Genomic DNA, 16,015 nt, shown 5'->3' on the forward strand with positions numbered 1-16,015 from the left:
GAAACATAGTGGGTCACACAATAGAGGAAACATTTAGGTTGATTTGAAGAGTTTAATAGAATTTTCAATTTTTAACTGTTCATGAGAAGAAAACAAAAATGGAATACCTGGTAACCAAAGGATGTTTTCTAGTAACAGGTCCTAGTTTAGGACCATGGCCAGCCAGTCGTTCATAAAACACATTTCCCAAAAGGCAATTGACTGCCTAGAAAACATGAAATTATGTCAATAACAACAACAAAAAACAGTATTAAAACTCAAAGAAAAACAGCAGTTCAAAAGAAGAAGGTAAAACCTGTTCCTGATGATAGTTCATGAGTTGATGCTTCTCTGAATTTAATTCCTCAATTCTCTTCCTGAACCAATTGCAGCATTCGTTAATTGCGGCTGGCCCATTGCTTGAAGTGGATAAAGCAATATGAACATTATTTAATGGTTCTACAAACTCTACATTTGAAATTTTTATAATATGGGTCATAGAAACATTAAATATATTCATCAGGACCTTAATTAAGACTTAAGAAATTTTCTAATTGTATACATTTTTACCACAAAAGGGGAAATGTTATGTGTTGGAAGTAGTAATTATAGTGAATTACTTTATTTCATTTTCGCTTTAGGCTGTTAACAAATAGCATAAAAATAATACAATAAATGTAATCAGAATAGTCATAAAGGTTTACAAGTAATATTATTCTTTAGTATGTGGTAAAATATAAAACATACTCATGTGGTATGAAAGTTGCTAGAGCAACATTCATATCTACAGTACAGCCAAGGCGTCTGTATTCAGGATCCTGAATTATCTTAAGGTGGTGATTTGGATCAGGCCTTGTTGTTTTCCTGTTTTCTGAAAGAAAGAAAATATTATATCTTAAATGCAGATATGTATAAGGAGATTATAACTGTAACTTATTTCATATTTTTGGTTTATTGTTTTTTTCTTAGAAAATAAAAGAACTATTTATTTCATAAGCATTCCTTCCTACCTCCCTATGTATCCTGCAAAAACCTAACACACACAAACACACATACACAAGGAAGGAAAGAGAGAGAAGTGGGGTTGGGTAAAGAGGAGAGAGAGATGCTGACTGGGGAAAAAAAAACACTGTAGAAGAAAAACACAGCAATTCCTAACAGTTCAACCTCAGTCCCAACTTTCTGTTTCAATTCAGTTCAGTTCAGTCGCTCAGTCGTGTCCAACTCTGTGACCCCATGAATTGCAGCACGCCAGGCCTCCCTGTCCATCACCAACTCCCAGAGTTTACCCAAACTCATGTCCATCGAGTCGGTGATGCCATCCAACCATCTCATCCTCTGTTGTCCCCTTCTCCTTCTGCCCCCAATCCTTCCCAGCATCAGGGTCTTTTCCAATGAGTCAACTCTTCACATCAGGTGGCCAAAGTATTGGAGTTTCAGCTTCAACATCAGTCCTTCCAATGAACACCCAGGACTGATCTCCTTTAGGATGGACTGGTTGGATCTCCTTGCTGTCCAAGGGACTCTCAAGAGTCTTCTCCAATACCACAGTTCAAAAGCATCAATTCTTCAGTGCTCAGCTTTCTTCACAGTCCAACTCTCACATCCATCCATGACTACTGGAAAAACCATAGCCTTGACTAGACGGACTTTGTTGGCAAAGTAATGTCTCTGCTTTTTAATATGCTGTCTACGTTGGTCATAACTTTTCTTCCAAAGAGCAAGCGTTTTTTAATTTTATGGCCGCAAGCACCATCTGCAGTGATTTTGGAGCCCCGAAAAATAAAGTCAGCCACTGTTTCCACTGTTTCCCCATCTATTTTTCATGAAGTGATGGGACCAGATGCCATGATCTTAGTTTTCTGAATGTTGAGCTTTAAGCCAACTTTTCCACTCTCCTCTTTCACCTTCATCAAGAGGCTCTTCAGTTCTTCTTCGCTTTCTGCCATAAGAGTGGTATCATCTGCATATCTGAAGTTACTGATATTTCCTCCTGGCAATCTTGATTCCAGCTTGTGCTTCATCCAGTCCAGCATTTCTCATGATGTACTCTGCATATAAGTTAAATAAGCAGGGTGACAATATACATGCTTGACATACTCCTTTCCTGATTTGGAATCAGTCTGTTCCATGACCAGTTCTAACTGTTGCTTCCTGACCTGCATACAGATTTCTCAAGAGGCAGCTCAGGTGGTATAGTATTCCCATCTCTTTAAGAATGTTTTAACCAGTTTTGTGATCCACACAGTCAAAGGCTTTGGCATAGTAAACAAAGCAGAAATAGATGTTTTACTGGAACTCTGTTGCTTTTTCGATGATCCAGCTGATGTTGGCAATTTGATCTCTGGTTCCTCTGCCTTTTCTAAATCCAGCTTGAACATCTGGAAGTTCTCAGTTCACATACTTTTGAAGCCTAGCTTGGAGAATTTTGAGCATTACTTTGCTAGCGTGTGAGATGAGTGCAACTGTGTGGTAGTTTGAGCATTCTTTGGCATTGCCTTTCTTTGGGATTGGAATGAAAACGGACCTTTTCCAGTCCTGTGGCCACTGCTGAGTTTTCCAAATTTGCTAGCATATTGAGTGAAGCACTTTCACAGCATCTTTTAGGGTTTGAAAGAGCTCAAGTGGAATTTCATCACCTCCACTATCTTTGTTTGTAGTGATGCTTCCTAAGGTGCACTTGACTTCACATTCCAGGATGTCTGGCTCTAGGTGAGTGATCACACCGTGGTGGCTCTCTGGGTCATTTTTGTACAGTTCTTCTGTGTATTCTTGCCACCTCTTCTTAATATCTTCTGCTTCTGTTAGGTTCATACCATTCTGTCCTTTATTGTGCCCATCTTTTCATGAAATGTTCCTTTGGTATCTCTGATTTTCTTCAAGAGATCTCTAGTCTTTCCCATTCTATTGTTTTCCTCTATTTCTTTGCATTGATCACTGAAGAAGTCTTTCTTATCTCTCCTTGCTATTCTTTGGAACTCTGAATTCAAATGGGTATTATCTTTCCTTTTCTCCTTTGCTTTTTGCTTCTCTTCTTTTCTCAGCTATTTGTAAGGCCTCCTCAGCAACCGTTTTGCCATTTTGCATTTCTTTTTCTTGAGAATTTTCTTGATCCCTGTCTCCTGTACAATGTCACAAACCTCCGTTCATAGTTCTTCAGGGACTCTGTCTATCAGATCTAATCCCTTGAATCTATTTGTCACTTCCACTGTATAATTGTAAGGGATTTGATTTAGGTCATACCTGAATGGTCTAGTGTTGATAGTACACATTTACTTAAGGATGTCGATGGTACACATTTTCTTCCCAGGTGCTACCAGAGACACTAACCATAGGAGTTCTCTTTTCTCAAAGATTGTTTTCTATTCTAAAAAGTAAGTCTTATTAACAACTTGACTTTCTCTGAAAGAAGCAGACGTTTGTATTTATATTTTCCCCTTTTCACCTACTAGCATTCTCTTCTTACATAATAATAAAAAATGAAAAAAGTAAATAAATGCTTCATAGGGAGAGTTTTCATTCTTATTCTGAAACTTGTTTCTAGTAAATCAGTGGAGGATTGCCTCCACTGGGTTTGATTTTACTTTAATTAATTAATATCTGGCTTATTCTAAATGAAATGGCTTATAAAAGCACAAAGTAAGATAAAGATTAAATAGATTTAAAGATGTACTTTATGAGGTTAATCTGGAAGAGTAACATACATGAAAAATTCCAAGAAGTGTTTACAAAAGAGGTAAAACTACACAATCAGTGTATATTATAAAAGTCTTTAGTATTGCTAGATTAAAAGACACATCATTGGAATAGCACAGATAACAGGCCCATGAATATTCAGTATATGATTATACATTATGAAGTATTATGGTGGTATCCCAAACCAGTTTAAAGGGATGGAATATCAACCCAGTATCATTTTTTAAAATAAAAATAAAGTTAATATCTTATTTGTATAAATTCCAGGTATATTAAATATTTAAAAGTAAACTGCAAATAAGATTATCAGAAGAAAACAGAATGTTGTTTGAAGGTCTAGGTACAATGTGAAATTAGAAGGCATAAAAGAAAAGATCAATAAATTTGGTTACAGTGAGGGTAGAAAACCACCATAAACAAGGATTAAAAGATCAACAGCATGATAGGAGGATATAGCTGAGGCCACTATAATAAGGAACCACCAGTAATAATAAGTCAATATGAAAAAGATGAGCAACCCAACAGAAAAATAGGGGAAGAACATTAATAAGCAATTAATGGAAGAATTATAAATGGCTAATTAACATATGAAAAGATATTTCATTCATAACCAAAGAAATATAAATAAAAATAATGAATATTTTGCCTATTGACAAAGATTAAATGGTATCTAATGTTGGTGATGTTATAGTTAGTGATAACATAAACTGGTACAATTTGTATTGAAAAGCAATTTGACAACATCTATTACAAATTTATCATTAAACTTGTATACTCTTTGACCCATGAATTCTGTCTAACAATTTGTCCTACTGATTTAGATCCAAAGCAAGTAAAGTTAACATGCACAAGGATTTATTTTCTATAGTATCACTTGTAAAAATATAAATTTCTCTAGATCCTGGGCTTGCTACTTTCACCACTGAACCCCCCTACCTGGAAGAGTGCCTCACACATAATAGGTGATTCAATAAATATGTATTAAATGAGTGAATGAGAAATGAACTACAAATAATCTACCAAAATGGTTAAAAGAAATTCAAGTACTTTAAAGCAGTGTATTGCTATCTGGAAGTTAAAAAGAAATAATTAGCTGTAACAAGATCATGTTGTCAACTAAAAGAACAACTTGTTAAACAGTCTGTATACTGCAGTCTTTTTATGTGTCTAAAATAGATATAAATATAAAACTTATGAATGTAATTTATATGTACCTAACTGTATAAAATTGGAATTTCTTTCAAAAAAGAGTCTGAAAAGAAACATAAGAGACTATTAAATAATAGTTCCTTCTAGTAAGTAGATTTTGGAGGAGAGGAAGTTACTCATTCCATTTATTATATATTTGTACTGTTTGGTTTTTTTCCTTTACTGTGAGCATACATAATGGCAAATAAATAACACAGTTTCTAAATATCAGAGGAAAGGGAAAATGGAGGCACTTCAGTAAGATAAAACATGAAGGAAAGATAATATAAAAAATTCATTTATTAAGATGTTACACAAATGTGAAAACTGGAAGAGTGAACCTGACCTGAAGCTTCCAGGGCCTCAAATCATAATGACTTTGACTTTGAAGGGAGTATTTCTGGGCTTACTCAAGCTCAACTTTCTGGATAAGGAAGAGGATTTCTTATTTCAAGAGCCTTCAAAGATCATTGCTCTTAGGTTGTCCTATAAAATTGTAGATATATTCTTTATAATCTCTCTAATTAGCTTCCTAAAAAACCCTAATTTCTCTTTTGGCCTGGTTTTTCCTATCCTACTTTGTTAGGGACACAGTGATTAACTTCTTAAGGTTAATTATGTCCTTAGCTGGAGATTTGTTTCTTTACCTTTGCTACTGGCTAGTATCTGAGTCAGTCTCACTAGTAGTTACGTGGCCTTAATGGTGTGCATGTGAATGCTAAGTTGCTTCAGTCGTGTCTGACTTTTTGCGACCCTATGGACTGTAGCCCGCCAGGCTCCTCTGTCCAAGGGATTCTCCTGGCAAGAATACTGGAGTGGGTTGCCATGCCCTGCTCCGGGAGATCTTCCCAACCCAGGGATGGTACCCATGTCTCTTACATCTCCTGCATTGGCAGGTGGGATCTGTACCACTAATGCCACCTGGGAAGCCCAGTGTTAATGGTAGATACCATCAACTAGAACTCAGTTAATTAACTGAGGTACCATCAACTACCTCAGTTAAGATTCCTACATAAGCCAAGAGAAGACTATCACATCTCTCAGTTTTGAAGTCTGTTTTGAATTTTTGGCAGCTGAAATATTTACCTGTCATGTTAAACATTCATTTAACAAATGTATATTGAGCTGTATGGTATTCTGAGCATTGTGCTAAGAAATCAATATAAGAAGCAGTACCTAAGGGAACTAATTGTGTATTATGAAAGAACTGATGCTTTTGAACTGTGGTGTTGGAGAAGACTCTTGAGAGCCCCTTGGACTGCAAGGAGATCCAACCAGTCCATCCTAAAGGAAATCAGTCCTGAATATTCATTGGAAGGACTGACGCTGAAGCTGAAACTCCAATACTTTGGCTACTTGATGCGAAGAACCGACTCACTGGAAAAGACCCTGATGCTGGCAAAGACTGAAGGTGGGAGGAGAAGGGGACGACAGAGGATGAGATGGTTGGATGGCATCATTGACGGGATGGACATGAGTTTGAGTAGGCTCTGGGGATTGGTGATGGACAGGGAGGCCTGGGGTGCTGCAGTCCATGGGGTCGCAAAGAGTCGGACACGACTGAGCGACTGAACTGAACTGAACTGAATGACATGGCCTTTAAAGATCTCTGCTAACTCACAGACAGCCTCCAGAATCATAGTGTTAGAGCATCAAAAACAACACAAATATCATACAATAATAACAAATTTAATACTGTGTTAACCAAGAGAAGAGTAATATTAAATTTCTTAAAATTGATAGTAACATTCTAGTGTACAACCTTTACCTTGTGTAAGAAGTCCTCTAAATTGCTCGACTGCTTTGTGAACGTCTACTTGGAAAAATTCCCAGAGTTGAATCTTTGGAAAAATATCCTCCCAAATTATTTTTCGAATGCACTGAAAAATAGTAATAGTTAGAACACACGTTTAAAATCATTTTACTAAGTATTATTTAGCACCTTAAAAGACAGGTTCTAAATGATCTTCAAAAAGACATTTAATTTATACTTTAGCAATTGTGTACTAAAAGTGTGGTATTCCTCTATACATACTAACATTCATTTGATGATCATTTTCGATCAAAGCAGGTACTCCTCTGTCTTTGTATTTCCCTTCTGCAACGTCACAGGATAAATGCCAAAGTGCTCTGTCTAAGACCCAGGCAGGTTTTAAGTGTGGGGAATTCACAAGGTTATATGCACTTTCTGGATGTTCCTGGAGCCATCTACTATTAGCAGCTTAAAGAAAAAGGAAACATAAAGGATTATCATGTAGTTAGACTGAGGTTAAGTTTAAAGCTGAAATAAAATAGCAACATCTATCACTCATTTTCTTATATGTTAGATATCAATATTTTATAATGATACTGTAGTAGTATGAAAACAACTTTTTGGTTGTGGTATCCTATCATCTATTTCACCATACATTTTTCTTTTCTGTTGTAGGAGTTTTTAACTGACAGTAAATAGGATCAACACTGATTCATTATATCATTATATAACATATTTACTATTATGGTGGGATTTAAGAAGGGTCTTCTCCTCTGCCTGTCTTGACGGTCCTTAGGAGAACAATATTTTGGAATGCTCCTTCTAAACCCAAAGGACCTCTTTCCCTTTAAGGCAGACTGGGCTTTTGCCCGGGCTTCAAGTTCTCTGGCCTTGTTAAAGCAGAACGTTACTTGCATCTTCAACTCTGGTTTAGGTTTCTCAGTGTCTGGCTGTTCAGCTGTAATGCAGGAAAAGAGCCCCTGAAATTTACTCTCCCTCAAAGCTCCTCCTTCTTACTTCTGGTCTCCTAAGTGAGAGACCCTTCTTCGGCCCCATCTAGCTCTAGATTCTGCCTCTTAACCACCTTTTGGATGCAAAATGTCATTTATATTTTTTTTCCCCTACGTATCATGTCTTCTTTTGTTGTCTGAGGGGGGAGGGAGGTGAGATTCCTTCTTCTGGATCTTTAACTACGAATACAAACACACATCTTATCTAAATATAGTTATTTTCCTAAGTTCTGTAGCGTCTATTAGTATCAAGACCAAACGCCTTGAAAACCAACCTGCATCTACTGCTTCCACTTTCTCCCCACACTCTCATTCTTCTTCCTACCGCAATCTGCTCCCTTATTCACTCAACCATCTATGTGTTATGGAAGCTCTACCCCAGTTGCTCTACTCCAGGGAGATGTGGCCAATATGGCAATGCCCTCTCCTCCCAACTCCTTGTCTAGGATTAGTTTCATTCTGGGAGACATAAGTTGCCTGTTTCTCACCCCCTCTAGCTCCAAGCTGTAAAAGCTCTATCGCAGGTTGCAGGCAGAGAAAACCTTGACTCTTTTCCTTCACCAAATCCCAACGTGTAGGCTAACTGTCCTACTCGAGCTGTGGGGGGCCCAGAATACTGGGGCTCTACTTGCCCCCAAGACCTGCAGCTTGCTCATAGGAAGGAGGTTCCATGTGGGAGGGACGACCAAGAAGATCAGAGACTGACGCCTCCTGCCTGAATACTGTCAGAATGGCTGCCCCAGGAAAAGTGGGCAGTGGCACAGGTGTTTTGCTCAAGAGGCGTGACAGGCTATAAGGATGAAGAGCTCTGCCTGAAAGGACTGAATTTATTTGGCAGAGTGGAGAACTCTGTGCCTAACAATGTTGTTGAAAATAACAGAGACCTTGATGAGGAGCAGTTAAGAGAATGCTAATAGCTCCATGATACAAGAAAAACATTAGAACGACCAGAAATTTCATAGAGAGAACAAGGGAAAGAGATGGCTGAGAAGAACCCTACTGGGACCACTGGTAACTATGGGGTTTGGGAAGGCTGGATACGTGTGCTAGGCTGCACCCACTCAGGGGCATCCTAGAAGGACATTAGACTTGAAAGCATTCCTCAAACCACATATACACCCATCAGCATAGGACAGAAAGTCACTGTCAAAGGGACTTAAATACAACTTCTAACCAACACTGAGTGAAAAATGAAGTACACCCTGACCCAGGGTGAGTTCTAGGAAGCCGGCATCAAAAACAAGTCACATTCACCTCTGGCAGTCTGGAAGACCTTGTGCATGCACAAGGTTAAGCTGTCTTAGCAGTGGTCAGAGAGGGACTTCCAAGCTAACAGTTCAGGTTTATCTTTTTTCCATCCTTTTGTAGTCAAACTATTTGTATCTTTGAATTTAAAGTATTTGGCATGTAGACAGCATATATTTGAATTTTTTTTTTTTGACTCTTTGACAATCCCTTCCTTCAAGATATTACTTTCAAGATTCCCTAAGTCTTTGGCTTTCAAAGTGTTTACTATGATGTGTCTGAGCGTGGTTCTCTTTTGTTTATGGTACTTGGAGGTCCGTGAGTCTTAGAATGTGTAAACTGATTCTGAAGGTTAAGAGGTTTTCAGTAATAAGCTCTTCAAGTATTTTTTCCATTCTTTCCTCTCCTTCTGGTATTTCCATGTCTCGCATTCCACTGAAGCTCTGTTCATTTTTTATTTTTTTTTCTCTCTGTTGTTTACACTGCATAGTCATTGTTCACTAATCCTTTCTCCTGTCAATTCAAGTATACTGCTGAAAAGCTGTAAGTGAATTTTTCAGTTTGGTTATTTACTTTTAATTTCAGAATTCTCATTTGGCTCTTTAAAAATTTTTTTTTATCAATTTATGATATTCTCTCTTTATGGGATATCATCATAAACTCCTCCTTTACAGCTTTAAGTTGATTTCCTTTAGTTCTCTAAATACATTTATAATACTTGCTTTAAAGTCTGTTTCAAGTAGGACATCTAGGACTTCTCAAAGGTGACTTCTGTTGCCTGCTTTTTTCTTGTGTAAGGGTTACACTTTGCTGTTTCTTTACATGTCTCAATTATTTGCTGGGTATTGGTAATTAGATAATATGATTGTAGAAAATCTGGATACTGATCCCATCCCCTCCAGGTCTTTTTGGTTGCTTGTCTGGACTATTTTAAGGAAATCTATTTCCCCCACAGTGTGTAGCCTCTGAGGTAGTCTATTAAGCTGTCAAGTCTATTAAGCTATTAACACGTCAAGGCTGTATATTGTCACCCTGCTTATTTAACTCTTATGCAGAGTACATCATGAGAAACCCTGGGCTGGATGAAGCACAGCTGGAATCAAGATTGCCAGGAGAAATATCAATAACTTCAGATATGCAGATGACACCACCCTTATGGCAGAAAGCGAAGAAGAAAAGGGTCTCTTGAGGAAAGTGAAAGAGGAGAGTGAAAAAGTTGGCTTAAAACTCAACATTCAGAAAACTAAGATTATGGCATCTGGTCCCATCACTTCATGGCAAACAGATGGGAAAACAGCGGCTGATTTTATTTTTTTGAGCTCCAAAATCACTGCAGCCATGAAATTAAAAGACGCTTGCTCTTTGGAAGAAAAGTTGTGACCAACCTAGATAGCATATTAAAAAGCAGAGACATTACTTTGCCAACAAAGGTCCATCTAGTCAAAGCTATGGTTTTCCCAGTAGTCATGTATGGATGTGAGAGTTGGACTATAAAAAAGTTCAGCGCTGAAGAATTGATGCTTTTGAACTGTGGCGTTAGAGAAGACTCTTGAGAGTCCCTTGAACTGCAAGGAGATCCAACTAGTCCATCCTAAAGGAAATCAGTCCTGAATATTCATTGGAAGGACTGATGCTGAAGCTGAAACTCCAATACTTTGCCCATCTGATGTGAAGAACTGACTCTTTTGAAAAGACCCTGATGCTGGAAAAGATTGAAGGTGGGAGGAGAAGGGGACAACAGAGGATGAGATGGTTGGATGGCATCACTGACTCAATGGACATGAGCTTGAGTAAACTCTGGGAGTTGGCGATGAGTACAGAGGTCTGGAGTGCTACAGTCCATGTGGTCACAAAGAGTTGGACACGACTGAGTGACTGAACTGAACTGAACTGAATTAAGCTGTCTGCTTCTATTGGTATCAGCTATTACACTCAGCTATTACTCTCCTGAGCTGTTACTGAGGCTGACTGTGCTATGATTTTTTATAATATTCCAGAGCATAAATTGCACCACAGTATGACCCAGTTAAATCTGGGTCCTTTGGCAGGGGTAGACTTTTAAGCTTGTCTCTGAAGTATGTTCTGACACTAGGAAAGCTCTGCTTCACTGTCTCTTTCCCTGATTCTCTCTGTTGGACTACTAGCTGGCCTAGGGCATAGGGTGTTACTCTCTTGAAGATACCAGCATCCTCCTGATTGTCTACCACTGCTTTCAACAGTGCTCATGGGCATGAGCTTCCCCTGCTATGTGCCAAATAAAGTTATTCCATTCTGGCTCTGTTTCTACTGCACATCTCTTCCCCTGGGTAGAACACCTGTGTCACTGTTCCACCGCTGGTAGCAGAGACAGTAGCCTCAGGTTTTCTTGGCTTAGCTCTCCAGGTGTGGAACCCCAACCCCACAAGCAAGCTGGGCAAGAGTTCAGTATTCTTGACCTGCTATGCATGGGGTAGAACTTTCTCTCTATAAATAGGGGCTGGGTGGAGGAAGGGAGTCCCAGATTGCTCATCTGCTCTTGCCTAGAATAGTTTCTGTAATGTAGTGCTGAAAGTGGAAAATGAGAAATGCTGGACACCTGCCCTTTTCAACCACAGGGAGAAAGGGAGCCTGGTGTCCTTGGTAACACCTGCTAGGAACAGATATATCATCACTCTGATCTGAGGCAGTGGACAGAGGGAGGAGTGGCTTGTGGTTCAAATGTCATAGACGGACTACTCTTTTTGAGATTTAATAGATTTTCTTGAATAAATGTCTCTCTATATGCTGAATACCCTCAGGACAATTTTCAGAGACTAGTTTTTTAAAAATAATTTGCACCAGTTATAGCTGTTTTGCAGGGTAGAGGGTCTGTGAAGCATTCATACTGCCATTCTGGAAGTCGACTTCCCCTGGAAAGTAAGTTTTTAATGAAAACCTGTTTTGTGGAAAAGACATTATGATATGCAACACTTTCCAAGTAAGGTGGAAGTAATGTTCAGTTCTTTTATATTACACAGGATCTCTCAAATGCTTTAGAAATACTCTGACAGAGTCTGTGACTGTACCCCAAATTTTATACTCCCTTTGTCCCTTTAGTAACAGAATTCTCAAGGTTCAGTGACAGACATGGCTGACAAGCAAAAGACTATACTGCAAGCGCCTTTATAGCTAGGTGTGACAAGAGACAAAATCCTATCTGATGCAATGACAGCGGAAGTGATACATACACCAGATCAGGCCCTTAAAAGACATTACTTCCCTTTCCTCATTTCCACTGGGTAGAAGGTGATACCAGGAACTGGAGTTGGCTGTTTGATGAAGAGATGGAAGCAAAAGTGCTGGAGAGCAGAGCATCATGAGAGAAAGAACTCAGTTCCCTATCACAGGTGGGCTACCACACCAATCTTAGAATGCCTACTTATTTTTTTATAACAAGTATAATTTCAGTCTTAAGTCACTATATTTTTCTGTCTCTCTGTTACAGCTGCCTAAGTCATATCATAATTTGTACAATTCTATTGTGTGGTTTGATAAATTTGATGTGAATAATAGTAAGAGATGTCAAAGTAATTATCAATAATGTCAAATTTTCAAGTGAAGAATATCGAATTTTTGGATATTAGAAGTCTTCACTGTGAACCCTGATGCTTAGTTTTCAGGTGCAGGCAGAAACAACACACTTTAGAATATACCTACTTTGCCTAACTTTTAATTTTTATTATTATAATTAGAGGTTATTATTTATATTGATGAATTGAATCTTTGAGCTTTTAAATAGCTTCATAGTTGCTATGGTTACTTGGGAAATGATTTTATGACACAGAAGAGATTTTTTTTTATTGTTAAATGTTTTGTATAACCTAGAATCCCTGTTGTTTACACATGTAAATCAGTGGCTTTCTGACTTCTCTACACCACAGCAAATAGAAGAGAGTACTTGCAAGGTGCTCTCTGATCAGGACTAGAGGCTCCTCCAGGCCCAGCTGCAATGACAGCTGATGTTCCTGAGGATCAGCATCTGGAAACTTAGAATGTATTTTATGGAACTGGATATTGGAAAGAAATCTTGAGACCCAAAGCAGATTAACTTTAGTAATATCTGTTAACATGTAAAAGATATAATAAAGTTCTAAGAATTTACCATTAATTTTCTCTTCAAATAACATCATTCAGTTTTTTCCAAATATAGGCTAGGGTACCAGAGCTATCGCTATACAGGATTAATTTGTTGTTCTGGAAAGTATTAATACTGTAAGTTGAAATATGTGGCTTTTTTCCTAAGATCATAGTCCTGTTTTTATAATCATTACATGTAAAATACTTACCTATTAATTATATCTTCAATTAATACTGCTTTCTTTGAAAAAAAAGTGGTACTATCTAAAGTCATTTTTAAATTGAAGGACACCTAATCATTACTTGTGTTTTCAAAATTTGTTATATGAAACAGCAAGGAATGAAATAATTAGCATATAATATTCTTGTTAAAATTAATAGAAGTAGTTAATGAAGTTCATACCAGTATGATTGTAGACAACATCAGTTATACAAAGAATATTCCATTCCTTTTTCAATTTTTGCACCAGCTGTTCAACATCAGTCCAGGTGTACTTTTTATTAGGTCTTGAAAAGTCAGGATTCAATTCTAACTGATCAGCAAGGGAATAGCATGACCTGGATAGTCCAAGAGTCTGCAGTGGGGAAAAATGAATCATGTTGTAGCCTGCAACACAAGAAAATAAACAAAGACCATTATGAGAAAAGCTATACCTAAAACGAAGTATATACATTGTAAGGTTAAACTTTCATGCATGCATGTGTGCTCATCGCTTCAGTCATGTCTGACTTTTTATGACCACATGGACTGTAGCCCACCAGGCTCCTCTGTCCATGGGATTCTCCAGACAAGAATACTGGAGTGGGTTGCTATGTCCTCCTCTAGGGGATCTTCCCAACCCAGGGATCGAACCCATGTCTCCTGTGTCTCCTGTATTGCAAGCAGATTCTTTACCCACTGAGCCACCTGGGAAGCCCTTAAATTTCCATCAGTAATTCTAAGTGGCAAGACAACCGTGCCACAAGAGAAGGGGTTAAAGACTTGAGTTCAAATCCTAGCTGTACCAGAAGTGATTTAAGCAAGTCTACTTAACTCTTTCAGGATTATCAGTTTCTTCACATACAAGATAGGGATAATGAGATGATGTATTTGAAAAAAAAATCACATAGAGTACCCAGTTACTTTTAGGGGTTCAGTTTATATTTCTGGAATGGATATACTTATATGTAGAAAATATATCCTTTGCAAGTACATCAGTACATCTTTCTCCTAGTTTTAATGTTCCATAGTACTTGCATTCTTTTAGTTATGTCAGGGAACCTCTCATTTCTTTCTTCACTCTACATTAAAGTTGAAAGTAGAAAATTAACACTACGCTTTACTTAAGAGTAAAATACAATTTAAGTTATCTTTTACTTTGGTATGTATGGCAGCACATGACTTTCACATTAAATGCTTGTTGAATTAAAATTATACATAATGATAACACATTTTCCAACATTTTAGTAGCTTACTAATTTTATACGTCAAAGTAAAGTCTTTTTTTCCTCCCATCTCCCTCCCCATCCCATCTCTCTGGGTCATCCCAGTAAGTCTTAAGAGACAATAATAACCTCATTTTATCATAGAGTTCCTTAATTATTAAGTTGAACCATATAATTTGCCATTTTTGTAGGTTAAAATAGTCAAATATCAACAAGTTCATAGTTCTACCTATTTATATTACTAAATATATTAAGAAGTAAAATTAAAAGGAGGATTAAAGCCTTTGCAATGTGTATCACAGATGATAATTACATTTATTTTAAAGAAGAGAAGAAAAAAAGCTGGCATTACCTGATTCTTTTGCAACCATAAGTCTGCTTTCCCATTCATCAAAAGGTCCCATACACTTGGCTAAAAATGTCTGGAGAGTTACACAGTCCAAGGGTAACACATGATTATCAGCACCAACACGTAAAATAGGGTCCACAACTATGTAACCTCCACCACTTTTCTCATTTCTGAGGAAAAAAGAAAACAAAGACTTTTCAGTTAGTGACAGGAAAAAAAATCTCATCTAATCATCTAACTGGAAAGTAAATTACCCCATTTTAAAACATATTTTGAAGCCCACGAAATCTTTTTAAAAAGTTGCAGTGAAACTAGTACAGCCACTATGGAGAACAGTGTGGAGATTCCTTAAAAAATTGGAAATAGAACTGCCATATGACCCAGCAATCCCACTGCTGGGCATACACACCAAGGAAACCAGAATTGAAAGAGACACGTGTACCCCAATGTTCATCGCAGCACTGTTTACAATAGCCAGGACATGGAAGCAACCTAGATGTCCATCAGCAGACAAATGGATAAGAAAGCTGTGGTACATATACACAATGGAATATTACTCAGCTATTAAAAAGAATGCATTTGAATCAGTTCCAATGAGGTGGATGAAACTGGAGTCTATTATACAGAATGAAGTAAGTCAGAAAGAAAAACACCAATACAGTATACTAACACATATATATGGAATTTAGAAAGATGGTAACGATGACCCTATATGCGAGACAGCAAAAGAGACACAGATGTAAAGAACAGACTTTTGGACTCTGTGGGAGAAGGCGAGGGTGGGATGATTTGAGAGAACAGCAATGAAACATGTATATCATATGTGAAATAGATCGCCAGTCCAGGTTCGATGCATGAAACAGGGTGCTCAGGGCCAGTGCACTGGGATGACCCAGAGGGATGGGATGGGGAAGGACATGGGAGGGGGGTTCAGGATGGGGAGCACATGTACACCCATGGCTGATTCATGTCAATGCACGGCAAAAACCATTACAATACTGTAAAGTAATTAGCTTCCAGTTAAAATAAATTAATTTAAAAAAAAAGTGAAAAAAGAGTTTCAGTGAAACTCAATGGAAAAGCCACATTTTATCCTTTTCCAGTCTCTACATAATGACATAAACAATGCATACATATATATCTAGTAATATTGCTTTAAGGAAAAATATCTGAACTAAAATCTGTCAATAATAATAGGGCACATAAGTAAACAGAATGCTATAACCAGGTTGAATGAAAATACTAGAATATTTATGCCATTACTTAAAATAATAC

General features: G+C 37.7%; 1 protein-coding gene and 1 long non-coding RNA gene across 7 annotated transcripts in view; one reads left to right on the plus strand and one right to left on the minus strand.

Moving 5' to 3' along the window:
- Positions 1-16,015, minus strand: part of AGL (amylo-alpha-1,6-glucosidase and 4-alpha-glucanotransferase) — an 80,507-nt gene that overhangs the window by 49,095 nt on the left and 15,397 nt on the right. For all 6 annotated transcript variants that reach the window (XM_081493247.1, XM_081493251.1, XM_081493249.1 and 3 more), the window contains 7 exons: positions 14,744-14,910; positions 13,370-13,573; positions 6,903-7,084; positions 6,632-6,743; positions 727-850; positions 296-398; positions 108-205 (listed from right to left, as the gene is read on the minus strand). In XM_081493247.1, the coding sequence (XP_081349373.1) occupies positions 108-205; positions 296-398; positions 727-850; positions 6,632-6,743; positions 6,903-7,084; positions 13,370-13,573; positions 14,744-14,910 (990 nt within the window). The remainder of the gene's footprint in view (positions 1-107; positions 206-295; positions 399-726; positions 851-6,631; positions 6,744-6,902; positions 7,085-13,369; positions 13,574-14,743; positions 14,911-16,015) is intronic.
- Positions 69-7,723, plus strand: LOC145507201 (uncharacterized). The gene is made up of 2 exons (XR_014054679.1): positions 69-3,660; positions 4,016-7,723. It is a non-coding gene; the product is annotated as an uncharacterized LOC145507201 (long non-coding RNA).

This window comes from Giraffa tippelskirchi, chromosome 5, assembly GCF_054371585.1.
Source record: "Giraffa tippelskirchi isolate mGirTip1 chromosome 5, T2T-mGirTip1v1.2.pri, whole genome shotgun sequence".
NCBI lineage: Eukaryota > Metazoa > Chordata > Mammalia > Artiodactyla > Giraffidae > Giraffa > Giraffa tippelskirchi.